Here is a 26,774-nt window from a genome sequence, read left to right as displayed (position 1 = left end):
TTGCTCATGGCAAGTCCCAGACCTGCTCTGTGCCTCAACTTCCCCTCCCTCAAGATTCCCTTGGGAAACTGTCCCACCATTGCACTGGGTTTCCCTCACTTCCCACTCCCAGTTGCAGCACTCAGTGAATCCCACTGTCTGCCCGGAGACCTTTATCATGCCCTCTCCCTGTGCAGTGGGGCCAACTTGCCCCTTACCTCCTCCCCAGCCTGGGATCATTTCCTTGCCTGGTCTCTCAGTTCGCTTCAGAAGGTCAGTCTCTTCCTGCTAACAAGGCACCAACCCCAACACCCTGAGAGCTCCCTGGAGAGACAAGTGGGACTCTAGGGTTTGAGTCTCAGCTCCCAGCATGCACCAGGGCAGAAGCCTTTAAGCTACCTTTACACTCTTCATATTCCAAGGCTGTGCAGTCCCTGGTGCCAGTTAGAGCACCCTCAAGGTTGCTCTGTCCTACGCTTTGCTCCCCACAGTGCTTCTATGACTCCAACAAGCGGAAAACGGGCAAGACCCAGGGCTCACCAGCCACAGCCCATGTGTCAGGAACTGGGTGGGTTTAGATCCTTCAGGCCAGCCCAGGGGATTGTCAGAGGGTCATCCTCATCCACCAGCTGAAGCAGCACAAAGGGGAGTTGAATGTGAGTAAGTGGCTGTGGGAGTCCTTCATGGAAGTCCCATTACTTGCCTGGCACTGGTCCCCACTAGCCCCCACGGCTCACCAGCATCATGTGCTTCCCATCCACTCAGAGCCCTGGGGAGCTGGTAAAGGGCAGGACAAAAGGGGAGCTTTGTAAAGCAACAGCTCCCCAGTTTCCCAGGCAGTGGATGGTGCTGGATGGGCAGCAGCCTGGGGAGCGCCTGTTACTGCATGCACCCTTGTTCCTTCCATGCTGCTTCCCCTGACCTCTGCCTACCTAGTCCCCAACCCCAAAGGGCCAGAGGCCGCCCAGGGGAGCTGCTTCCTTGCGACAACCGCCAAGCCCAGAGAAGCAGAGCTAGGGCGCTGGCTGCCAGGCGGAGAGGGCGCTGGGTTTCAGTCTGGATGGCTGGGCGGGGGGGATCTGGCTTAGTTGAATTCCCACTAGAGCAGATGTGGAATGTTGAACCTGACCCCAGACTGAGATCCCCTGTGTCTGCTGAGAGCATTGGCAGGTTCCAGTTTCCGCCAGACAGCTGGAAATAATATCATACTGAACAAGACAACAGGGCCGATTCACTCTCTGTCCTTCATCCTCCCCATCTTTTTCTTCTCTCCTCCTTCATCAGGTCTCGCTCCATCGTCCTGTGCTCCAAGAAGCAGTCTCCCTTCCTCCTGCTCTTTTCACACCCCTGGATCTGTTGGTCTCCCCCAATGCACACGCCCCTCCCCACCCACAAACACCTTGGATCTAACTTAGCCAGTCAATGCAAAACTTCCAGCAAGGCGCCTCCCCCCTCGCCTGCCCAAACGAGAATGGAATGTCCGGTCGGCTGCTGGAGTGATACAGAAAAGCTCAGGGACACAAACAAAAGAGGAGCAGGGGAGGGAGGGGTTGGTACGCGCCCCAAACAATGAGCCTTTTATTCGGCAATCCCAGGCACCCAAATCCCCGGGACAATGTGGAGTGACTGGCAGCCCTGTACTGCAAGCCCAGCACTGACACCCGGAGAGAGAGTCCTTTCAGAGACGGGCCTGACGTGTTAACTGTTTCTAGGACAGCTGCACTCAGCAGGCTAAAGGAGCAGCTCAGATTGTCACCATGCTGCCTGCTGGGGAAATTCAGATTCTCCTGCTTCAAAACTATAGCCTACTGCTGGGGAATCACCACCAGCTGTTAGCACTATAGGGCCTATGACACACAGAGGAGAAGCTCTAATTCATCCAGTAGAGGGCACTGGGGGTGCACGGACACACTAGCCCAGCTCAGCCCAGGGCATTCCACTGATGCAGCCACTTCTCGCCAAGGACTTCCCAAACATTCCTGAAGGGAGCCTGCCAAAGCCTCCAACGTCAACCACATGTCAAGCCGGTAAGGAAACTGAGTCAGAGCGTGACTCACCCCAGGGTTTGCTGAAAGCCTAGAGCAGAATTAGGAATAGAAACCAGTTCTTACTGCCAGCCACCTGCTCAAGCCACTACCCATCCTGAAGGCTCCTTTGATTGAAAGATGAGACCATCCCTCACTCCCAGAGTTGGAAACAGACCCTAGATGTTTCTGTTCCCTCCCCTCCCCCTTGTTTTAAGCCCCAGATCCCACTTCCCCTGGTCACAAGAAAAGCTTTAAAACCAAAGAGGGAACTACACAAAGCAGGAAGGGGTTTCCCAGCTTGTTTCACCACCATTAAAACATGCGCTCACTGGGCTGGTAAATCCCCCTCTTCTGGGACCTCTTTGCTCCTTTCTCAGCAACCCATAGAAAAGGGAGAATTTTCGACCAAAACCTTGTGTGTGTATGGGGGGACGGTGGGGGGCCGGGGCGGACACAGCGGTGAGGGAGTTAAATGACAATTCCACCAAACAAATGTTTTGCCATTTACACATCCCTTTCACTGGAGTCCTTTGCTTCACAACAAAACAAATTTGAGGTGGGGGAGGGAGACAAAGGGGAGATCCATTTTCTTTCTCCCCCAATTTAAAAACGACTGTATCAGAATGTCCTTCCGTTTTGTTTAGAAAACTGCAAACCCCTCTACCAAGGCTCCCCATGGAACGACACCATGTTGGGTTCTGTCAAAGCAAAAATGTTTTGGTTGCGCTGATGTGGCCAGGGTATTTTCTGACTCCTTGTTTCACTAATCATTTTGCAAAGGTGCATTTCCCGTCCATCCCGAGACAACTTCCCCTGCTTCATCCCCTGACTTTTCAGAATTCTGAGTGTGTGTGTGTGTGTGTGGTGGGGGGGGGGTGGCAAAGCAAGCAAAGAAGAAAACACTTCACCCAGCTGGCATGATGACCCAGCTGATTGGCACCTGCAGCCAAACACCATCTCCCTAAGCCTTCCCCACCCTTCTTGCCCTCCACCGAGGAAAACCTAGGACAGGACTTGCAGTCTCTCATGTGGATACTAAAAGAGCCCTCAGAGCAGATTTCCTAGCAGAGTGACAAGGTGGAAGGGAAAATACCTGAAGTGATCAGTCAACTCTCTTTAGAGTGGATTATTTTGCTGTGCACGTAACCAATAGTGTCATGCTTCAGGGCAGGGGTCAGGAGGGAACTATGGCAGGTTATCCCGTCATTGCAGCGCCTTGTGTTCCTTCCTCTGAAAAGCAGCTGGTGCCATTTGCTGCTGGAGACAGGACAGATGGGACCCAGGCTGCAGCATGGCAGTGCCGGGGTGCAGCAGTAGGGGATGCTTTGAGCGGATGCTGCCCCCGATGGTACATCTGGGGGCTGCCCCATTACTGGCCTTACCCCTGAGGAGGTCTCATGGCCAGGCCTCACACGTACCTGACCTGGAGGGAGCTGACCAGGCCCTGGTGCCCCTGGCTGAGTGGATGTGTTAGCCCAGTACTGTGCCCAACCCACATCTATGGTCCTCTTGTGCTGAGCCGGGAGTGCGGCTGCTGCAGGGTTTAACCTCATGCAGGCTGGCTGTCGTGCATGGCTTCTTGTTGCTAGAGGAGCCAAGTGGTGGTTGGACTGGACCTGTCAGACAGTGGGTCTCCCTCTCCCCATCTCTGCCAGTGGACGACCTTGCAAGGAAGATAAAAGCCCTACTACTAGTCACAGCTGCTGGGAAAACCTCCTTTAGACTATGTGGTGAGGCTGGGCACGGAGGGGCCTTCTTTCCAGCCCTGCTAGGGAAGAGAGTGCTGCCTGGCAGGCTTAGAATGAGCCGTGGCCCAAGCAGAGCTGCAATACCCACGGGGCCAGTACTGAGGCATTCACCAGATGAGCTGCCTGCAGGGACCCTGGGAGTGTCATTAGGGCTACGCACAGACAGCAGTGGGGTTCAGTGTGGCTCAGATGGGGGGAAATGGAAGTCAGGACACCTGGGATCCACTCCCAGCTCTGATTTGCTCTGTTGCCTTGGGCAAACTCAGACGTGCTGTGCCTCAGTTTCTCTCTCTGAGATGCAGAAATAGCCACGCTCCCTGGCATCCGCCGCGCAGGCCTTAACAACCAGGTAAGTGCTCAGACAACAGGTTCTGGGGGAAGCATCATTATAATCACATAAACTCCACCCAGCCTGGCTGGAGTCCCACGCTTTCACCTGGGTGCTGATCGCTGTTGATGCCCTGACATGTCCTGTCCCCCCAGAGGCCGGACCCCCTCCCCAAAAGAGTGATACACAGGGCATGTGACTCCGCAGCTTTAGCACATGTACAACAGACGTGGCTCAATCACCCCCATGCAGAAGGGCGTCTGGGGATAACTAGATCTGTCACTCACACCACCGGGGCGGGAAATCTCGCCTCTCCCCCCCTCCATCAATCAGCTCTAACCCCGCACGGCTGAGACAGGAGAGGTTAGCAGCAAGATCCCTGTTCTCTGCCAGCCCCCAAGACCTGGCTCTGGAAGGACAATACCCTCAGCACCACACTGGGATGGCTCCCCAGGGCTGGGGGAGGGGATTCGTTACTCAGGCTGAAGGACACAGGCAGATCTTGGGGCTCTCACTCACTACTAGCCTGTCACCCACCCTCGCTGGAGTTTAGCAGCTTCGCCAGCGACCACCTGCGTCCCAAGGCCAAGGGGGTGGGGTTGGGGGGATGCCTCATCCATTTGGAAGTCGTGGGATGTGGCTTGGGCCCTGCCCAGACTTGCCCAGATGCTCATAAACGAGGTTTTGCTTGCCCTGCTCCAGGCTGGCAGGGCCCCCCTGGGGTGCCCCTCTGCCCGCCCTAAGGAGCCAGGCTGCCTACTTTGCACTTGCGGTTGGGCGTCAGTTTCACTAGGATTCATCCCACCCCAGTCCCCACCGGCTGTTTCAGGGCCTGGCAGAGCAGAGGAGCCAACAGGCCATTTACAGCCCCGGGAGGGAGCTGCACCACTGAAGCCGGGTTCAGGGCACAGAGAGGGTGCAGGGAGCCCAGCCCAGCATCAGACGGGTGAGGAGGAGAGGATCAAGCTCACAGCAACTCAGAAAGAGCGTAAAAGCTCCTTTTCCGCAGGGCGCGGGGGTGGGGGAGCTTGTCTGTGTAATCAGCGTGTGGGTGGGTGGGGAGCGGGCACACAGTGACTGCGGCAGGTGTGCAAAGCGGGCCTCGCATTGGGTGGCGGGCGAAATGAGAGCAGCGAGCGTGCAATGAGCGTGACCGTGGGGGGGTGATTGTGCAGAACGTGTGCCGTTGGGAACAGAGGGCTGTGTGGGGTGCCTTTTGCACGCGGCTGTCACAAGCGAGTGCGCACGGCGTGCATGAGGGAGGCACACGCCCACGTGCATGGTGAATGGGCGGCTGTCCAGGAGAGGCAGCCACAGCGTGTGGGCCGTCAGCATGAGCCTCCGGGGCGGGTGTGTCTCAGGGCTGAGTGCGAGCGCGCCCCGTGTGCTGATGCGCCGGGTGGGCCTGTCTGGTAGCTGGAATCAGGGCCAGTTTGGGAGGGGAAGGAGGGGGGGAGTGCCACGGGCCCAGTGCACTTCCCCAGCCTCAGCCTCCCCGTCACCCTTGGAGTGAGGCTGCTAGGAGGCCCACCTCTCCCTTTAACAGTGACCCCCAGGGTCCTGCCCAGAGCATGGGGCAGAGCAGTGGGTGCAGAGGGGATGGGCCAGTGGGCACAGCACAGGGTGGTGTAGCATGAGCCATGGGGCACATGTGAAGGGGGGAAATGGGGCAGGGCTGGGCCGGTTTGAGGCAGCAGGATGTAGATAGGTGGGCGTTGGGGATGACAGGCGTGTTCCTTCTTTGACCTCTCCCTGCCCCACTCTGTGAGGTCAGGGCCCTGTGACCGCCTGCTCCCTGCCCCCTCACTCAGGGCTGTCAGCTCTGCCTGGGTGTTGCTAACATCAGTGGGCTGCCAGCAGAGATATGGACAGAGATAGGCTGGCAGGGTAGGGCTAAGCAATATCGCAGGCCCTGGGCAGCCTTGGCCACCAGACGGAGCCCCCCTGGGTGCTCCAGACCCGCCCCCACAACACCGACCAGCCAGCCTCACCCGTGGTAAGTCCTTAGCACCAGCATTCAACCAGCCTGGGAGCGGAGGGTGTCAGTTTCAAACCAGGGCAGAAGGGAACCCACCAGCCACACTCCAGCAGGGGCAGGGACCCGGGACATGGATGACCGCAAACACTGGGACATTTTGGCTCCTCCATCATTAAACTGCTGGTGAAACTCCCAGCAGTTATCAGCCCTGTCTCCTGGTGGCACTGAAGCTGCCATGTTGCCCTTCAGTGGCTGGGGAGCAGATGAGAATAAGCCCCTACTACTGCCACCCACTAGCCAGGCTGCCCCTTTAGCAAAAGTGGCAGGAAACTGGGTCTTTAATGCCAGTGGTCCTGCCACGGCCCATGCAGAGGAGGAGTACGACAAGTTTGGCACATACAGGGGTAGACCAGTGAGGGCAGAGATGGGACTCAGGAGACCCGAGTTCGACGCCTGCCTTGCCTCGGATAGACCACTCCTCATCTGTCGGCCTCAGGCTCCCCTCCCATGCTTGTCTGTCTGGCAGACCCTCAGGAGATCTCTGTTGCGTCACGCACACTGTCAGAACTCGGGCTGGCCCGCAGCGTTTTCTGAGGCGAACACAGGCTGTGGGCACGGGAGGGAGAAAGGGGCCGACTTCCAGAAGTCAGGCTTCCACGGGAGTGACTCGTAGCCCAGGGAGGGGCTGGACCTCGGGGCTTAGAGCTTAAAGCAGCTCAGCTCAGAGAAGCCAAAACAGCTATTGGGAGAGCCTGCATGAGCATCTGCCCACCCGGCCACGGTCACTGCTGGGGGGGATGCAAACGACTGGGCATGCCAGGGCCCAGGTGGGAGAGAGCCAGGGATCACACTGGGAAGCAGCAGCTGCATGCCCAGATAAGGCATGCAGCAGGGCTGAGAGGTTATGCGACGGTTTAACCACCAAAGGCCTGGGATACCAGCAAAGGGAGGAGATTATTGCAGGGCAACTTTCTGCTGCCCGTCACATGGTGCAGGTCGGCCAACGCCCGCATCATACTCACACATCCAGCCTGGGCCTTCTCCCAGCTCTTCCCCTGGGCCTGACAGCGGGGAATCTCTCCTTCGCCTCTCTTCCACAACCCGCGACAGCTGCTCCAGGCTGGGACACGGAGCTGGGGTCAGTCTCTGCGCAGGGCCGGGCAGCTGCTCTGGGGGATCTCGGGGGCACTGCCCCAGGGCCCGGCTCAGAGACAACCAACCTGGATCCCGGTGCGGGAGTTAATCTGCCAGCTCCTCTCTTGTTAGAGCCTACGGAGCAGGCTGGGCAGCTCAGGCTCTGCATGCTGCCGGCTGAAGCTTGACTGAGCTCTCCTTCCTTTCAACCCCACCAGCACTCCCTTCCCCTCCCAGCTGGGCCCTAGGGAGGGTGCGGCCAGTATCCACCAGTCCAGGACTGGGAGGTGGGGGAGGGGCTGAAGGATGCTGGACACAGGGGTCCCGGGAGTTCTGTTGCCCAGGGTGAGCACACTCAGGCCCGTGGCTTTCTGAGCCCCCAGGGTGCCTTACAGAGGTTGGATTTTCAGGCAGTGCTTCCTGAAAACCTGCATCTCCAGCAAGGGTCACTTCTGATTGGAGTGGCAGCACCTCTCTTTGGCAGGCCCCCTCTGCAGCCAGCCCAAGAGCCAGAGGATTAGAGGAGGAAGTCCTGGGGGAAGGGTGCTGGGCTGGGGCCCTGTGAACTGGGCGGACGAGCCCATCTAAGCCAAGAACTAGAGTCTCATTCTCACTGTGCTGCTTTCTGAGTGTCTGCTGCGTGCGTGCGTGTGTGGGGCGGGGGGACCCCATCTATACAGCCAGATATCTGCAGGACAGGGGTTTGTCAATTTCAGGTCCAGCCAGAGGGGTCTGTGGAGGCCTTGGAGCAAATGAGGATCAGTCCCTAAATCTTTCCCCAAAACCACAAATTCTCCCCCCCAGGACCAGAGACATTTCCATTTTGGGAGGCTTGGCCACTCACGGGCAGCCAGCTCCAGCACAGAGCCGGCAGATTCGCAGCAAGCAGAGGCGTCCCAAGAGGATGGAAAATAACAGCCCTCCAGGACCTTCCATCCATGGGCAGCAACACTCTAGAAATGTTCTTTCCCCCAAGGCCAGCACAGTATCATCAGCCCAATGTGACGGAAAGGTAAACTGAGGCACACAGGACACAACATGCCCAAGGACACACACAGTTAGCAGCAAAGGGCAGGACAGAACCCAGGTGTCTTGGCTCCGCCCTGGGCCCCAGCATCTAGACCTGACTCCTCTCCAGGGCTGGAGATAGAACCCAGGAGTCCTGACTCCCAACTCCATCTAACCCCAAGAGCCCGCAGCCTCTTACTGACCATGCCTCCCACCCCTGCGCCGTTAGCGTCAGTGACCAGAGACCCAGCCCGGTTGGGAACACTGCCCCCGGGTGCCTGCCGCACTCCTCGTAAACAGCATTTAGGGGGAGAGAGACCAGCCGGGGAAGTTGGCACAGCAGCCACGCCCCTGTGCTGTGGCCAGCGCAGAGCTCCCTGCCTCACCCCTCCAGCACCAGCCCGGGGACCTCTGCTGTGTGGTCTCTCCCACTGCTGTCACCTGGTACTGCATGAGCCCTTCTCACCAGCCGATCCCCGCAGGCTCTGCCCTGGTGTCAGGGCCACTCTCCCCAGCTTGCAGAGGGTTGGGGGGGGGGGCGGCGTGACTAACCAGGCTGTTTGCCAGGTGTGCCATGCCAGCCCCTGGAGAGCCCAGCCCAGAGCAAGGTCCCGCAGTGCCTGGCACTCCGGCTCCAGGATTCCTGCCCCATCCAGCTCCCAAGGGAGGCAAATCCAGGCGAGATGGTGCCCCTCAGGGTAGATGAAAGGAGTTGGGCAGAGGCAGGGGCTGAGCCCAGGGCTCTGGCCCTTTCCACACTCCCTGGGGTTCCCCGGCCACCATACCTCTGCTGCCACGCAGCCCAGCCGCTTCCCGCACTGAATCACGCTGGCGAGTCATGGAGTGACCAGCTCCCAGCGTGGCCATCGCATGCCTCTGGATTTCACCACTTCCCCTCTGGGCTGCCCTGCAACCCCACCCCCACCCTCCCCAGCCAGGGCTGGCCCTGGGCAGGGTCAGCCCCAGAAATGGAAGCTGAGCGCTGGGGGGACAGAAAGGGAACCAGCCCCAGCCCATATGCTTGGTGTCCCAGCCGTGGCGGATTTGCAGCTGCTAAGGGATGTGGGGAAGGGGAGACTGGCCTGGTCCCCGGGGCAGAAGCCCTGAGCTCTGGGAAAGGGGCCAAGTTTGTACAGCACCGAGCACAAGGGGTTGGAGATTAGGGGAACTAACGCCCAACGCCCCAGGCCAGGGGGCTGCCCCATCTCGGCACAAGGGGAATGAGGAGCCTGTTGCCTCTAGGGCAGGGCTCCTGGGCGCGGGGGGGAGGGGGCTGGATAGGGAGGGGGGCCCGAGCCCGAAATCGCCCCTGCCCGCGTTCCGCCGGGAGCAGCACGTGGGGGGAGCGGTGGCTGGCGGCAGCTGGAGGTGGCGGGGCGCTGGCTCCTCCGGGCGCCTCCCGGTTCATCTCCCCGGCGCGGGGTGGGTCCCCGCCAGCCGCCAGCGGCCGGACGCTCGGCGAGTCTGAGCTCCGCGGGGAGGCGGCGGCGGCCGGCCGGGAGCGGGCGCTGGGAGCGGCTCTGCCATGGGCCGCGCTGGGACGCGGTGACCGAGCAGTGACTCAGCCGCGGGCTCCCCCAGCCCGCCCGGGGCGCAGCGCTCGGACCCCCCGCTCCGCTTGGACCCCCGGTTCCCCCCCCGCCCGGGGCGCAGGGCTGCTAGGAGGCGGCGGGCGAGGGGCAAAGCTCCCAGGACCAGCCCGGACTTGGGGACCAGCCCGCGCGCCCACCCCCCGGCAGCGGCAGCAACTCACCGGCTCGGGCTGGGCTGGGCTGCGGCCGCTGGCGCTGGCGCTGGGGCTGGGGCTGGGTCGGTCCCGCCGCGCCTGGCGCGCTCCGGACTCGCCTCCCGGAGGCAGCGGGCGCCCGCTGATGTCAGCGCCGGCGAGCGCGCGAGGCAGAAGGCGCCTTTGTGCACGTCCCCCCGTCCGCCGCCCGGGCTGGGACTCGCCAGCGGGGTTTAACCCTTCCCCGCCCGCGCCCCGGCCACGCGCCGCCCCCGGCACCGCCCCCTGCGCCCGCACCGCGCGTTCGGGGCCTGGCGGCCCGCCGTGGGGCGTGGCCGGGCCCGGCCTTCGGGAGCCCCGCCCCCCTCCCGCCCCCGCGCCGGGCTCCGGCCGCCGCCAGCGCCGGGCGGGACGGACCCGTCCGGGGCCGAGAGGCCAATGGCAGCTGCGACCCCCGGGGCTGGGGTCAGGTGGGGGCGGGGCGGGGAGGAGCGTCCCACGTGGCCCGGGAGCCGAGCGGAGCTCCGGAGTTGGCCCCGATCCTCACCCGGGACTTGGCCCTTTGGCCTTCTTGCCAGCAAAGGGCAGGGCCGGGAGCGGCAGCGCCGGGCTCCCCTGCAGGGCCCAGGTTCGGTGGCACAGAACCTCTGACCCCAAAGGGTCGAGCCGGCTCCCATCCCCGGGAAGCAGAACCTGCCAGTGTCTGGACAGGCGTCCCCACCACGGGCTGGTCACCAGCCCCCTTTCACTTAGTTACCCTGGGCTTGTTCTCGTAGGGACACCCCGCAGTGACAGGCGCCCTGGCCAGTGCATTATTGCAGAGTCAGCCAGCAATGAGAGGTGCACTGGCCAGTTCGTTATGGTAGGGTCACCCTGCAGTGAGAGGCCCACTCCCTGGTTTGTTACTGCAGAGTCACTTTTTGAGCTGCTGCGCTGCCCTGAGCCAGGGAGCTGGGGAGTGAAACAGAAGAATCTCAGGATGGACACAGGCTCTGCAACCAGGCAGTCCCCAGTCTGGCTCCTTCCTCCCACTGCATCTCTGAGCTGGCTCCCCTCCACCCCCCGCACACACACAGCACCCCAACCCTGCTCCTCTCCAACCCCCACAGTCCCATTGTGATTGCAGGAACCACTCCCATGTCCCGGCAGGGACAGCCCATCTCGCATTCCCCTAGCCCTGCTCCGGTGGCCTGTGGAGAGAGGCCCCAAAGCCCAGCGTGATCGGAGCAGGGTGGGAATGAGCTGGAGATGAGGAACTGGGCACTTTCACTTCCCCCGGAGGAGTTGGGTGGCATACAGGCAAGAGAGAGGGACATCAGCGTTTTTGAGTGAGCAACTTCAGCCCCTGTGGACTTGCCTTTCTGATGAGCGGCTGGGCCCTGGGCCCTGTCCTGGGCATTGCTCCGGGCTAAGGCCTGATGGTGGGGCCCTGGTGTCTGGCTGTGTTTGGGGGCACCAGGGGGAAGATAACGGCCTGGCAGCTCTTGCTTCTGCTCTGCAGCGCAGGGATCAGCTGCCTGCTCCGGCCAGGAGAGGCCAGAATCAGTTCCTGTAGGACCGCCAGCTGCAGTTCCTCGATGATGTGAACCGAGAGCTACAGCTGTTTGGAAGGCTGCCACCGCTGCCTTTGGGATTAGTGTAGGAGGCGCTCGCTATGCAGCCTTCTCAGCAGCTCCAGCCCTGGCCTCTCCCAGCAAGGGGTGCGCTGCAGGGCAAGCAGGGCGGGAGGGCTCCCAGTTACTCTACTGCCAGCCTAGCCCAGCAGGTAGGAAGCTGGGCAGGAGGGCTGGCTGTGGAGGGAGCACCCACTGACTCCAGTCCCAACTTCTCCCAGCAGGAGACGCTGTGGGGAGGCCGCATGGAGATGGGTGAAAGGGTTAGGACAGGGGGCAAGCGGCTGGAGCAAAGCCATGGAGAGGTTCAACTCAGCCAGGGGCATTAATACGTCAGTGAGAGCCTGAGCTGAATGCAAAGACCAAGGGAAGCGTCTCTCTCTCTCCTATCTGGTCCCGGGGCAGAAGATGCCTGTGTGGGCTGTCGCCCTTGGGTGGATCCTATGGCTGAGCTGGTCTTGCTGGGTGCTCCATGCAGCCTGCTGCAGGGTGTTGCCTGTGCCCTGGGCCCCCTGCCATCTGCACTCAGTGTTATTCCATGCATTATTCCACAGGGGTGTTGCACAAACACCTAATCTCTACTCCCAGAATTTTCACGCCACTAATGAGAATGCAGCAGGGCCTCCTCGGCCATTGCCTACTGCCCCACTGCAGCCATCAACACAGCCAGTGTCACCCGTCCCTGCCCTGGGGGCTGTGCTTCCAGCCCAGGGCCACAGAACGTTTTACAAACACTGCGAGAGCCCTGCTGGGAAGTGGGTAAAGTTGGTCATGCCACCCAGTGGTGAATCAGCTTAACAGACACACAATGACTCTGCACCAGGCTCATTTGCCCAGCACTGATTTGCAGCCACCTCTGGGGTGGGGCGTGGCAGCTGCTCAACAGCACAGAACAATATGACAGGTCAGGAGGAGAAGCAGAGAAGAGTCTGGTGTCCAGTGTAAACACCTGAGAGAATTTACTCGGGTGGGATGTAATTACCCAGTGGCCCAGCTGGAATGTGGCCTAAAACCTTGATGTTTGTGACAGCGGGGTGGGAAGCTGGGTTGTGGGGCTATGGATCAGCACTGACTCGGGGGAGGCTGCCCCCTCTTGAGCCCCAACCCTAAGCCCTGCAGCACAGCACCCTCTAGTGCCACACTGGGGCGCGGCGGTTAGCTCTCATTGAAGGACTGGGTCTCCCGTGAGCCTCCTGCTTTGGTCCCTGCAGCACAGCAAAGTTCGGGCTCAAGCCTCTCAGGCCTCCTTGCCTCTGCGGCTGTGCTCAGGTCCCCAAGCTGCCACTGCAGCACCTCCAGGGCAGGGGCGAGAGGGGGCATTGCCATGCTCTGGACTGACACCACAGGAGGGGAGAAATGGCCACGGGGGATGGGCCCGCTGCTTTGAACTGTCCCTGTGTACCTGACTGTCTCATGCTTCCCCCTCACACTCAGCCATTCTCCCTCCAGCTCTCCCCACAGCCCTGGCCTTCTTCAGCTCAAGCCTCACGAGGCTTGGGGGCCTGTCGTCCCACAGCCCTGGGAAAGGAGCTTTGCCTGAGCTGGCTGGCTGGGACTCCTTGTCACAGAGACACAGCCAGTGAGGACCAATCTGATCTAGTCTGGCCTGTACAGCCCAGGCCGGGACCTCTCTCACCTGGATTCCTGACTCCAGCTCCAATGATTTATGCCTGAGCCAGAGCAGGGCTGCAGGGGAAGGTCCCACAGATCGGACCATCCCTCAGGAAGCTGTTCCCACCTGGGGACAGTCAAAGATCAGCACACTTGTCTGGTTGGGGTACCCGAATGGAGAATTGGACTGTGGCAGCCCAGCTACAGGCTGGAGGAGTTCTCAGATCCAGATGTTCCATCCAGGCCAGCTTGGCCCCTGGTGCTGGCAGGAGCTATAGCCACACCATAGTGTCCTGGGCCCCTCGCCTTCCCCAGGCCAGCCAGCAGCACAGAGCTCCTGCCTGTTGGAGTCTGAAGACCAGATTTGAGCCCTTTGGAGCTGGATGAGGCTGGGCAAAGCCAATGAGCAGATGATGGAGGTGCGGTGCTTGGGGAGGGCACGCACCTGTCCACTCTCTCCTCTCGCTCCCCTTCCCCTAGCTATGGGGGTGTTTCCCAGGTTGCTCTCTGCTGGGGCTCACAGCGGCTAGGGCCTGGAGACACTCCCCCAGGGATCATGGGGGTCTGGATCCCTGCCCGGCAGGACTGACCCAGGCGAGCCTCTGCCTTTGCAGCAGATGCTGCTGCTGCTGCTGCCTGGAGAGCAGGTGGCATGTGGCTGCAGGCTCAGCTGAGCTCACCTGCCAGGCACGGGCCCTGCTGGTTGGTGATAGCCACTGGCAGGAACGTCATCCCCTGCTCTGGATTCAATGCTCCCATGTGCAGCGGGAGGGAAGCAAGGGGGGCTGCTGTATCCCCTGGGAGCCGGTGCCAAATGCAGTATGAATGGACGTGGGCGGTGCCTCAGGAAATGCTTCTGCCAGTGAGTGCTCCAGCCAGCTGTGACCATGGTGGGTTAAACAGCAAGGCAGCGATGGGATTCAGCAGCCTACGTGCCCAGTGGGGAGCCCCTTGTTACAGCTCTGCTGGTGCCCCTCAATCCCCTGACCCGCATTCCCCTGCTAGCCCAGGCCTGTGTCTCCCCCTAGCTCTGCTGGTGTTCTTCACTCCAACCCACAACCCCCTGGTAGCCCATCCCTGGGCTCCTCCAGCTACTTTGCTGGTGCCCCTCAGTCCTGACCCACAGCCCCCGCCTGCTCTCCCAGCCCTGGTCCGTCAGGTCCCCTCCATCCTCCGGCACCACTCTACCCTATCAGCACCAGCCCTCCGCTCTGGTTTTGGGTCTGACGGCCAATTTCACATGCTGCTCCGTGATGCTCCTTCATCCCAAGGGAAACTCAGGGTCATCCACTTGGCACCGCTGTGAGTCCAGGAGGATCACGTGATCTGCCATTTGCGTGTGCTGCTGCCCAACTCACGCCCTCCTCCTGCCCCAGGGCCGAGTGGGATGTAGGGGAGTTTCCCAGCTGGCAATACAGATGCTGGCCCCACTGCCCCACGCTCCCTGGATGGCTGGTTTGGGGAGGCCATGGGCACAGGCTCCGAGGGACAAACAGCTGCAGGGCCTGTGGGTCAGCAGTGTCAGCCGTGGGGGAGGCTCTGCAGGAAGCGCCTGTGGGGTTTGCCTGGGGAATCGGTGCAGCACCACTCGGCAGCAGCCGACAGGGCAGGGGGATGGGGTCATGGCGCAAAAGTGGCCAATAGGAATTTTCTAAGGCAGGGTGTGCAAAGGCGGGGACGGACCCCCTCAGAGGGATGTAAAATTTCATACGTGCAGCACGATTGGCTGCCTGGTGTCGGGCTCATCCAGCTCGCTGCAAAGGTGGAAGTACGGTCCTGTCTATGTGTCAGTGTGGTCACATTCAGAAAGTTTTGACGATCTACAGACTTATTTTCTTGCACACGCCGAAAGGTTTTCTGTTTGTTTCCATAGTAGCATGACCAAAATCTCCATAGGTCTGGTTACATTAGATGGGCTGGCGGGGTGGGGGTGGGGCGCTGCTGATTGCAGGGGCGAAAAGAAATCTGATGCAGTTCAGCAAGGAGAAGTGTAGAGTTCTGCACCTGGGACAGAAGAGCTCCAAGCATTGTTATAGGCTGGGGACCTACTGGCTAAGCAGCAGTACAGCGGACAGGGACCTAGGGGTTATGGTGGATGAAAGGCTGGATATGAGTAAACAATGCGCCCTTGTAGCCAAGAAGGCCAATGGCGTATTAGGGTGCATTAGGAGGAGCATTTTGAGCAGATCTAGAGAAGTAGTTGTTCCCTTCTATTCGCCACTGGTGAGGCCACATCTGGAATACTGTGTCCAGTTTTGCCCCCCCCCCAGTATAAAAAAGATGTGGATGTGCTGGAGCAGGTTCAGTGGAGGGCAACAAAAATGATCAGGGGGCTGGAACACAAGACCTATGTGGACAGGCTGAGGGATTTTGGCTTGTTTAGTTTTTACAGAAAAGAAGACTGAGGGGGGATTTAATAGCAGCCTTCAACTTCCTGAAGGGGAGCTCTAAAGAGGAGGGTGAGAAACTGTTCTCAGCGGTGTCAGATGGCAGAACAAGGAGTAATGGTCTGAAGTTAAAGAGGGAGAGGAGTAGGTTGGATATTAGAAAAAACTACTTCACCAGGAGGGTGGTGAAGCACTGGAATGTGTTGCCTAGGGAATTGGTGGAATCTCCATCCCTAGAAGTTTTTTAATTCTGGCTTGACAACGTCCTGGCTGGGATGACTTAGCTGGGGTTGATCATGCCTGAAGCAGGGGGCTGGACTAGATGACTTCTTGCGGTCCCTTCCAGCCTGAGGAGTCTATGATTCTATGATTCTAAACCAATCCTCTCCCCTCTTGGGGTCAAACTTCACTGAACATTTTCATTCATGACCTTGGCACAAGGAGTGGGTGTGTGCTGAGCAGGCTTGCAGATGACCCTGAGTTGGGGGCAGTGCCACTACAGAGGAGGACCAGGATCTCATTGGTCAGGAAACGAGAGGGCAGAGAGCGGCTATGGTAACAGGTTTCAAACACATGAAAGTTTATTAGGAGGAGGAGGGAGAACATGGGGCTCTCCTTAGCTCCCGGAGATAGGACAAGGAGCACACTGCAGCAAGAGCAGCTTAGGTTGGCCGTTAGCTAAAAGTTCCAGTTGAGGGAGTTAGGCGCTGGAATAAGTTGCCTGGGGAGGTGGTGGAATCTCCATCACTGGAGATATTTAAGAGCAGATTAGACAACTCCCAGTCAGGGATGCTCTTCTAGATAACGCTTGGCCGTTCCATGAGTACAGGGTGAAGATGTGCTTGTGCAGTGGTTCCCAACCTTTCCAGTACCACGGCACACTTCAATGAGACAAACAATTCCACGGCACGCCCACTTTTTTCGGCCGAATTGCTTGGTCTTAAACATTGCATTTCCTTCCATTCACTATGGCTTTGGTCTTAATCGAGAGGTTTGCAACGTACCAGTGCATACAGCAAGCTAAACAAGGACCCAGTGCAGTACTGTGTCAAATCTGCCACAGAGCACATTGCCGTGGACAGCGAGCACAGACACATTGTCAGATCTGCTCCACACCCTGCTAGGGATGTGGTGTAAACCAGTAACCACTGAGCGCAGACTCCCCCACCAGCCCGTTGAGTCAGGATGAGGCATTGAAACAGTGTCCTACCTCCAACAGGCTCTAGCCCTGCATCCTTCTCCCTTGCCACAGCAGGGAGTGGGGTTCGACTCACTGCCAGCTCATTCAGGCTGAGAAGCAGCATTTCAGCTACGTCCCAGTGCACGTGGGGTCCTGTGGGATCAGCATCCCTCCCCCCGCTGCCTGTTGAGGCTCTGTAAAGAGCCACTGCAGGGAGGAAACAGATGAATGCTGTTGCTGCTGGGGCTCAGACAGCTTTGCTTTTAGAGCTCCAGCTGGTAGGGGGTCGTCAATTCCCGCCCTTCCACCCACACATGAGCATTATGTAAAGAGCCACAGTGAGGGGAAATTGATGAAATTTCAGGGCACACTCGAACAGTTCTCACAGCACACCTGTGTGCTGTGGCACACTGCTTGAGAACCACGGACCTAGTGCACTAGAAAGCATCAGGAAGCCCCTTCCAGTCCTAGGGGTCTATGATCACACAAGAAGATCTGCATGACCTTGCACACAGGTAATAGAAGTAGTATAAAGTAAACTTGTGCAAAGTGTGAGGTCATACGCTTGGGGCTAGCAACAGGAATTGTTGCTATCAGCTGGGTGCAGGCCAGCTGGGGAAACAGCAGAGGAGAAAGATCTGGGCGTGTGAGCTGATTGCAGGATGAATATGAGAAGTGGGTAAGAAAAAGACTATGGGGATCCTAAGGATGCATCAGGCACGGTATTTCCAGGAGAGGCAGGGGAGGGTCAGTACCATTACACAAGGCACTGGTGAAACCTCATCAGGAGTCCTGCGTGCAGTTCTGGTTTCCCCTGGTTAAGGGAGATGAATTGGAACCAGAGCAGGTGTCATATCATAGAACTGGAAGGGACCTTGAGAGATCATCAGATCCAGTCCCCTGTCCTCCCAGCAGGACCTGTCACCATCCCTGACAGATTTTTTTTTTTAATATTTAACTTGCCCCAGATCCCTCACGCCCCCTCTCTTTACCGCTCGACACTGCTCCCCTCCCCAGTTGGGCACAGAACCTCCAGATCTCAACAGCCAGATCCCTGCTGTTAGCAGCTGGCTGCACCCCTACAAGGCTGTGCACAGCCTGACATGAACGGAACCGAGAGGGGCTCATGCATTTTTAATTTTAAAATCTTTTTCTGTAGTAGAGGCTTTTTAGGGAGGTGTTTATTTATTTAAATGTAAACCTGCCTTGGTGCTAGGAACCCCAGCACAGTGTACGTTCTGGGCTAGAACTTGGGAAGTGGGAGCTGAAGCTGACTAGCTCTCAGAATGGCCCCACATACTCAGGCCCAGTATTCTGTTTCTATCCGGGGCTGCAGTCAGATGCTTCTTGGAGGCACAGGAGTCTCTGCCGTGGGGGGAGGACCAGTCAAGGGGAGAAGCCCCCTCTTGGTGCTTGCCCTGCCCCAAGACATAGCTGGAACTGACTGCACTAGCCTCTTGCTCTTCCCCCAGGTCCGCAGGTAGCAGTCACCCAGCGACGGACGCTGCCCTGTGCCCTGCACCAGCCTGGCTGTCACTTCTAGTAGCGTTGAGTAGATGAAGGGCCCAGCTTATGACTGGCAGCAATACAGGGCAGCTCCACACACGGGAAGGGACAACGAAACCCATCCCACGTCCAGCTGGGCTGGAAAGAGACCCGTCATCCTGCGACTTCGGGTGCACGTGGGAAATGGTTTGCCTGCAGGAGTTTTGTCACTGGACACAGCCCAGCCTGTAGCACTTGGTCCACAGGTGAGGTGGTGTCAGCATGGGGCACGGCCCCCCTGACCTGAGCAGGCTGAATCAGCTCCAAGCCCTGTCCCTTAATTGCCCCCAGAGCAGCTGTGAAGCTTCTTGGCCATGGAGGGGCTAGAACCTGGATCCGCTTGCTCTGCAAGCCCACATCTGCTGGCCTGGAATTGTGGTGGCCGGCACGGGGACTAGGCCCTGCCCCAGCATCGCTCTGTTTCCTTGCAGTAGTGCAGACTCAAGCCGGGCGCGTGACTAGCTGATTTTGACCCTGCTGGGAGCTCTTAAAGGAGTGAGGCCGATGGTGCCCAATCCAGGCGGCCTTTGAGCAGAGGGTACAGTTAGCACCTGGGTTCCCGTACTCCAGACGCATGGGGGTGGCGTCCCACATTAGCACGACGTGGGTCACTTGCCCATCCGTGTGCCCAGACACCTGAGCACACAAACAGCGCACACACAGACACAAAGCTATGTGCATCCCCTTGCCCCGAAGCAGACAGTCTCCCCCTGCCCTGGCCCATCATGTTGCACTGTCTGAGCTCCCCAGCTGGGCCATCAGTCGTGCTTGCAGCTAATGGAGCGTAGACCTGGTATCCTTGGCAACTCCAGCTACATGGGAACAGTGAAGGGTTGCTTCAGCTCAGGTTCTCCCATCGCCCAAACTCCTCTTCCTCGTTGCAGGGGACAAGGCCGAAGGCTGTGGGCCCCAACACCAGAGACTGGCAGGTGTTGGCGCCAACCAGGAGAAGGGCTGGATCTTAGGCCCGCCTCACTCCAAGAGTCAGCATGTAAGCACCAGTGGGTGAGGCTGGCATGATTCCCACCGCTTATTGCCACCCCAAAATCCAGTGGAACATTCAGTGATGGGGTTGAGCTGGTCAAAGGTCTCCCGCTGACCAGTTTTTTGGGGTGAAAAATAACTTTTTGAGCACCAGGAAAACACAGCTTGCGCACAGCTCGGCTTTGATGTCGTTCTACTGGAAGGGAGCAACAGGAAAAAAGCATGTCAAGCAAAAACCCAGTTGCCTTGTTTTGGCTCTGTCTCCTTGTTCTCCCAAGGGTGCAAAAAGGGGAGGGAGGAAAGAGGGACAGAGAAATTTCCATTTTGACTCAGTCAGAACAACCCAAACGAGCCCTCCAGCCCCAGATACTAGTTAACGCAGCTCTAAATTTTTCACAGCACCCCCTTTAATTGCCAAATTTACATGGCCGTGCTCGTGCCTCTGGGTTTTCTATGCCATGGTGAGCTCCTGCCATGTCACTGCCCCCACCCCTCCACCAGTTCTGTTCCTTGGTTGCCAGGAGGGAGCTGGCTGAGAGGCCCGGTACCTGCTCTTTGAAGGCTGCTGCAGGACAACCCAGCTATGCTCCCGACCTGGTTAAACAGACACTGACTAAGCGGTGAAAATCAGCAGCTGCACTTTGGTGAGCGGCTCCAGCAAGAGCTGGCTGAGCCGGGACAGGCGCCACAGGGAGTTATTTGCAGAGCTGGCTGGGACCCGGGTTGCAACGGGGCAGGACCTGTAAGAAATCTTAAGTTACTTTCATCTCTGCTCTCTCTTTAATAAAGGCAAATCCACCCATCAATGGGCTCAGTTACTGATCAGCTGAAGGGGCTCCCTCGGCCTTCTCCTGCATAGGACAGTCTTAGCTCAGAGCCCAGTTCAGTCCATCTCAGACATGGCTGGGTCTCATGCACTGTTTCTAGTAACTTTTTCCATCCGAGTGCAGAATAATTTTTGTCGTGCACCAAGGAATACGCAGATGTACACCACCAATAGAAACACATGCTGCTGGCTGTGGGAGGCTGTGGGTGCTTTGCTAATCAGCTGGTGGCATTTGATTATCTTCTGGGTGGCTCCCCAGGTGCTCAGCATACAGGGAACATTGGCTCTCTGTTGGCCGAGCCTGGGCTGAGTGCCATCTTCCTAGGAGCCTGGACTCATACAGTCCCTCAGGGGCTAGTCCCTGGTGTCTTGAGAAACCGGGTCCTGGAAAAAAAAACCCACCTCCTCAATGGAGCCAAACAAATCAACCAACCCGGAAGCCCCTTGTCGTTCTCACTGTTCGTTTTTAATCACTTTGGTTGTTACAATATTGATCTGTACAAAGTTGTTTAAAAATATACAAATTGTACATTGGCTGCCCCCTTTGAGAGAGGGCGTGTGTAGGGGGTGGCCGTGTGCTGTTCTGTGAGAGGACAGAAGGGTGCGTTGGGGTGCGAGGGAAGCAGCAGAGATCGCTGATTAAAACTCCACATTGGGACACTCAGGATGGTAAGATCTGGCTGCGGAGCAGGTGAAATACACAGGGAATTTTTATCTCAGGAGGTCAAATGGCAATTTTAAGGGACAAATTTCTCTGGATTTGGCCTTCGGTTTGCCTGCAGGCTTATTTATGCTTTGTAAGGGACTGACTAGGGCTGTTCAGGACACAGTAGGTCTCTAGCGGGTGGGACTGGAGCTGCTCTACTGTGTGTCAGGAGCTCTATAGAGCTGAGAGAGAATGGGGATTCTCCTCTAAATCAGGGCACATTGGGCTGTAATGGCCTAATTTTCCCCTGCCGGTTCAGGGGAGGGGTTTAAGAGCACAGTGAAAGCCAACAGGACATAGGCTCCTGTGCTTTTGGAAAAAACACCTTCCCTTCGATACAAAAAAGCAGTAAAGTAGCACTTTAAAGACTAACAAAATAATTTATTAGGGAATGAGCTTTTGTGGGACAGGCCCACTTCTTCAGCCCATAGCCAGACCAGAACAGACTCAATATTTAAGGCACAGAGAACCAAAGAAGTAATTAAGGTTGACAAATCAGAAGAAAATTATCAAGGATTATCAATGATAATTTTTTTCTGATTTGTCAGCCTTGATAACTATTTTTGGCTCTCTGTGCCTTAAGTATTGAGTCTGTTCTGGCATGGCTATGGGCTGAAGAAGTGGGTCTGTCCCACGAAAGCTCACCACGTAATAAATTATTTTGTTAGTCTTTAAGGTGCTACTTGACTGCTTTTTTGTTTTGATAGTGTAGATACTAGCATGGCTTTCTCTCTGCTACTTCCCTTCAATGTTTGGCTCAGATTGGGCTTGTCCCTTGGCAGGGAAAGGGCAACCTGTCCTGATGCTACTGCAGGGATGGGAGTGGTGGGGAGCTTGTGACACGCAGGAGGCAGAGTGGGATGCTCACAGCAGGGGACCTGGCCGCTCCAGACTCATGTGCTGAGGTCAAACTCCAGAGGGGCTGCTCCATGCTGCCTGAGCGCTCAGCGGGTGGCAGACAGAGAGAGGAAGGGAGGGGGGCAGACAGACTATTGAGGGGAACCATCCCCCGTGGGCCCAATCTCCCCCTGGAGCCAGCGTCCTGCGGGGGGAGCCTGGGGCCGGGGAACGCCGGCTTCAGTCGGATCCATATAAAAAGGTGAGAGTCCGGTGGCACAGCCATGGGCCAGACGCTGCCTCGCTCCCACCCCTGAGACCCCGGTGGGGTGGCACAGGTGCGACCTGGGCAGGGCCTGGCCGTGCATGTCCGGCAGGCTGGGGACGCCCACCGAGAGGCAGCGGCAGCTAATCGTCATCGTCGTCATCCTCGTCCTCGTCGTCGTCATCCTCTGTGTTAATCTCCCCCTCCAGCACGTCCTCCAGCCAGTCCTCCAGCTCCTCCGCAGATGGCAGGTCCTCCTCGTCGTCCATCTGCATCCAGACGCTGTCCGCCTGAGGGAGGTGGGAGGGGGCCAGTGAGGCCCGGGGCAAGGGGAAAGCAAGCTGGGGCGCCCCAAGAAGAGAGCGGCCGGCGGGGGAGAGGTTCAGATTGCTGCCAGCCAGTGTGCACCAGTGGGCCCGAGCCAGCACCCATAGCCCCGCCAGGCTGCTCAGGTAGCTGGGCAGGATGGTTCCTGTTGTCCCAAATTTCTCCCGCCCTTTGCCACACCTCTTTCCACTCCCAAGACCCTGCCCCCCATATCTCCCATATCCCCTCCCCAACGGGGGGCTGAAGTAATAGGACAGTACCCACATAGGGAATGGAAGGTAATTTCACCCCTGGATGAGGGCGGTGGCTGAGGGGTGGGAGGGGGGGAGCAGGGCAGACCAGCAGGCCAGACACAGGGTCACCCCAGGTGCTGGCTCCGGCATGGTGCCGGCCTCGGATGCCAGGGTTCATGCTGTACAGCTGCCCTGCCCCCGTAGTTAGCCAAGGCTCAGGCTGCGGTGCCTGAGTATCCTTGTCTCTGCAGACATCAGGGGGCAGCTGGCTGGGGGCAGCTCGGGAAGTAGCCAGCTCTGGGCATATGCCGGGGTCTGCAGACCTGGCCTGTAATTCATTCAGTCTCTGGGCTGGATGCCCTGTGTCCTAGTGTGCCCCGAAGGGTGCAGTAATCAGCAGCTGCACAGAGCAGGCTGGGGTGCAGAGTGCAGCCAGTGCCAGCGTGGTGCTGACATGGACTGACCTGTGCAGAACATACGGGACCAAAGCACGCGGGAAGCGTGTTCCCTGGTTTTCCCAGGGTCCTGGTGTAGCTCCGGCCTGTTTGAAAAAGGCTGCGGGGCACTGATTCCCTCGACACAGCCGGGGTCTGCCCCAGGGACTGGCTGACTCCCAGGTGGACCAGCTTGGACATTCGGACCGCCCTGGCATGTTTGCAATACTCACATCTGTGACGTTGACCACACCAATCTGGGGCCGGGATAGGTCAATATCGAACGTCTTCTCCCAGTACGGGATCAGCTGCGGGAAGAACAAGAGCAAAAGTTTAGGCACTTTGACAAAGCCAAGCCTGGGCTGCCCCATGCCACCCACCTCCTGAGCCAACGGAGACTCCCCATTGGTTGCCAGCACTATGGAGGTTATGACATGCCATCAAACTGTTGAAGCTTAATCCAGTAGAGGGCAGCAGTGACACCGCCCCATTCATTTTATTCCACATTCGACACTCCACCTTCCAGTCTGTGCTGCCCACGACTCTCTACAGAGTGGGCTGAGCTCAATGGAACCGCGCCCCAACCCCCCGACAGCATCATCCCCTGCACCCCGGGCCGATTCACCCTGATGTGCGGGAGCTGAAGATGGAAACACCTGGTCTCTCCAGAGGGGCTGCTGATAGAGAGCTGCTCTACAGAGTAGTGGGAACGCCAGTAACGCCACCCACTATCACCTGTGAAAATAGAAGCTATCCATCTATCTATCCCCAGCCACGCTCTCTATCCAGCAATCTCTTTCTCCCCATACACACCCCTCTGTCTGTCACTCTCTGTCTACCATCCATTGCCCAAAACTTTGTATGTTTGCCCATTGCTGCTTCTTGCCCTTCAGGGACATGGAGTTCTGCTCTATGCCCATTGAGAACCAGACAGGCCAGAGTAAACCCAGCCCTGCCCCACAGCCTTAACTGTACCTCCTGGATGCACCTGGGCTGCATCATCAGCCAGGGCTGTCCTCTGGTAACCAAAGGGAGGAAGGATTAAGTGCATGTGCTCTTTTTGCTTGGCCTGGCACATCCCACAGCACTGCGTACTCTCACTGGTCTGCATGCACCGGAACGGCCCCTTACTGTGCTAGAGACAGCAGGACTGGCTGGGTCTGACTGGGCCTGAGGGACAGCTGGAGTGGCTGGGGGAGAGGCACTTGGACAGGCTGGGGGAGGGACACCTGGGCTGGAGGGGCTGGGGAAGGGAAGTCTTGCAGCAGGTCACCACGGCTCAGGCTGTGATATGTTGTGAGGGGCATCTGCTCCCAGCAGGACCCCTTATTCCTGTGCCAAGCTCTGCGGCCATGGGACACAGCAGCACACAAGTTATTCCTGCTGTGGAACTCTGGGGCAGACCTGATAGGTCCCCCACAGGCCGGGGAAGTGCAGGGGATGTCCCTGGAGGATCCCTGGCACAAGGGCCATGGGGTAGGACTGTCTGGCAGCTCTGGGGGGATCATCTCAGTGACGACAAGCTCTGCACCCCACTGGCCCCGAAGTACCCAGATGGGGAGAGCACTAGCATGTCTGCCAGAACCTGGGGTACGGGGGTGGGTTTGCCCCACCCAGCTTTGGCAGGTGGCGCAGTGGCTGTCACACAAGAGCAGCACAAGAGCGATGCTCAGAGGCAGTGAGTCTGTCCGACCATTCTTTCGTGAGATGGGCAGACCAAAGTACCACTGCCAAATGCCCAGCAGGGATCAGTCTGGCTCACCCGGGTGCTAATATTATTAAAGTGGGATGATAAGACTGTGTTTAGGGCTTTGGGCCTTATTGAAGGCTGGTGAGCTGCCGTCAGCATTCAGCTCCCTTCCAACAGCCGCGCCTCGGGAACACCTGAGCAGCTGTATTGAGAACCATCTGTGACTGCGGCAGTCGCCAGCGAGGAGTGAGGTAGGAACCAGCGTGAAGCGCTGATCGCCCTGCGGTGTGTCTCGCCCATCAGGGAAGGGCCATCAACATGGACCGTGGGATGTTAAAGGGGACGAACGATGCTGGTTGCTCTGCTGTCCCTCGCTCTCTGGAGACTAGTCATGGAAGTGGACTCCTCCCATCAGCTGAGTTTGCAGATCAGGGATAAAAGCTTCTGACTGGAAAGAATTGGATCTCTATGCTGCTCGGACCGGAGAGGGCCAGAGGAGGTGGCAAGGTTTTCTAGGCATAAGCGAGAGATCCCCTAGATGCCTTTTGCCTAGGTTAGCCCTAACGGACATTCAGTGCTTGCTTATGACAGAGGCTTCTATTACCTTTTACACGGATGATTGTAATTAAATTTGTTCACCTGGATTAACCCCATGCACATCTCTCATTTCCTCTTCCTGTTAACAGATCTCCATATTGTGTATTGCTGGGCTGGCTACAATGTTACTAGCGCTGTCTTTGGCGTGAGATGAACTGGGGCTCCTTCGAGACTGGGCGTAACCTGAATGTTGCTGTGATTCTTGGTGCAAGGGAACAACTATCACAGACGTGGGCTCCCCTGGCTGGCGAGGTAGTTCTAGGGGGCTGTCTGTCACCCCGTGCGAAGGCTGTTACAGTGTGTGAGGAGTCCCCTTGACAACTGGCTAGTGAGATCTAAGTGCAGGGCTTGTAGCTGTTCAGGGCCTGTGCTTGGTTCCTGGACGTCTGTCTGAGGCTGGTGCAGGTTTTGGAGTCTTTGCAAGCAGGGTTTATGCAGCCCTTGTCTTCCCCGGACCTAGCACTTTTCTTACTGTTCTGGGGCCAAGTTCATCTCTGGGGTAAGGCAGCTGGAGTCTGTGTCATTACACCAGGGCTGGATCTGCCCCTTCATCTTTGTTCTCCTGCTCTGGGCCGCTCCCCGCATGACAGTGACCTGGTCTGGGGAGGCCAGGGCAGGCCAGGAGTGGGTGCCTTACACAAGGGTCCCCTGGCAGAGGGTCCGTTCCTGGGCAGACAGATCCTTGGGAAGGGTGGGGGAATTTCTCCTACTGATCCCACCCTCAGCCTGCAGCTACGCTTGTCCCTTGCGCTGGCCACCAGGGAACCTTGGCTCCGGAGAGCCGCTCCAGAGTGCCTGGGAGCCACGTACCAGGGGAAAGTCCTCTGGGTCGATCCAGATGATGCTCAGGTCAGGGTTGTCTGTATTGTCCTGGGCAACGTCCTTCAGGATCTCCAGGAACTCAAAACCATCTGTTCCCAGAGAGAGCAGGCAGGTGAGGGACCAGGGCAAGTGGCCACTTCCCCAGGGAGCCAGGCTGAGCCCTGCGAGCTCCAGAGGAGAAGCTTCCCAAGCCACTTCCCCTCCCAACCTCCTCACCTTGCCTACAGCTGCCACACACCCAGCTTGTACCTCCTTCTCCCCATGCAGTAGCAGTGACTCCAGACCCCACCCAACTTTTCAACACCCGCCTAGACTCCCACCCATGCACCCTGCTCCAGCTCTCCCAAGCCATTACCTGAGCACCCCAGCTCAGAGGCAGGATGGGAAGGAGCAGAAAGGGGCCATACCCGCCTGCCCTAAAGTGAATCAGACACAGTCTGATTCCCTGCCAGTGGCAGGCCCCTTTGCCCCAGTGCCACATTCATGTGTCTATTTCACCTGCCCACCTTCCAAGTGGTACCAGCTGCCCCCTACTCCTGCTGCCCCCTCCCACAGCTGTGCGCCAATCCTGGCAGCTGGACTTCTGCACACCAGCAAGAGGAGCACGGTTTAGCCTGTTCTCTGGGCACTTGAACCCCCTGCCCCAGCTCCTAATGGAGCAGTTTCCCTCAGAGCACAGAGTGCCCCTCCAGGGACCATCCAGCACCCCTCATTGGCACATTGTGTGCCCCAGGCCCACAGACAGCCCCCTTGGGAAGCACAATGCCCCTGGAGCTCTGCTCAGCTGCT

At 58.3% G+C, this 26,774-nt stretch overlaps 2 protein-coding genes across 2 annotated transcripts in view; both read right to left on the bottom strand.

Moving 5' to 3' along the window:
- PEA15 (proliferation and apoptosis adaptor protein 15) overlaps positions 1-10,143 on the bottom strand; it is a 34,901-nt gene extending 24,758 nt beyond the window's left edge. The window contains exon 1 of the mRNA XM_074981209.1: positions 9,956-10,143. The gene's annotated coding sequence lies outside the window, so the exon portion shown is untranslated. The remainder of the gene's footprint in view (positions 1-9,955) is intronic.
- An 11,246-nt stretch (positions 10,144-21,389) lies between these two features.
- The window catches only part of CASQ1 (calsequestrin 1), a 29,062-nt gene continuing 23,677 nt past the window's right edge, over positions 21,390-26,774 (bottom strand). Inside the window, exons 9-11 of the mRNA XM_074981138.1 lie at positions 25,974-26,074; positions 23,110-23,184; positions 21,390-22,172 (exon numbers count right to left, since the gene is read on the bottom strand). Of these exons, the coding sequence (XP_074837239.1) occupies positions 22,026-22,172; positions 23,110-23,184; positions 25,974-26,074 (323 nt within the window). The 3' untranslated portion in view covers positions 21,390-22,025. The remainder of the gene's footprint in view (positions 22,173-23,109; positions 23,185-25,973; positions 26,075-26,774) is intronic.

Source organism: Carettochelys insculpta, chromosome 30 (assembly GCF_033958435.1).
Source record: "Carettochelys insculpta isolate YL-2023 chromosome 30, ASM3395843v1, whole genome shotgun sequence".
Classification (NCBI taxonomy): Eukaryota; Metazoa; Chordata; order Testudines; family Carettochelyidae; genus Carettochelys; species Carettochelys insculpta.
Note: the sequence above shows the minus strand (reverse complement) of the source record. Positions and strands in the feature narration are given on the sequence as shown.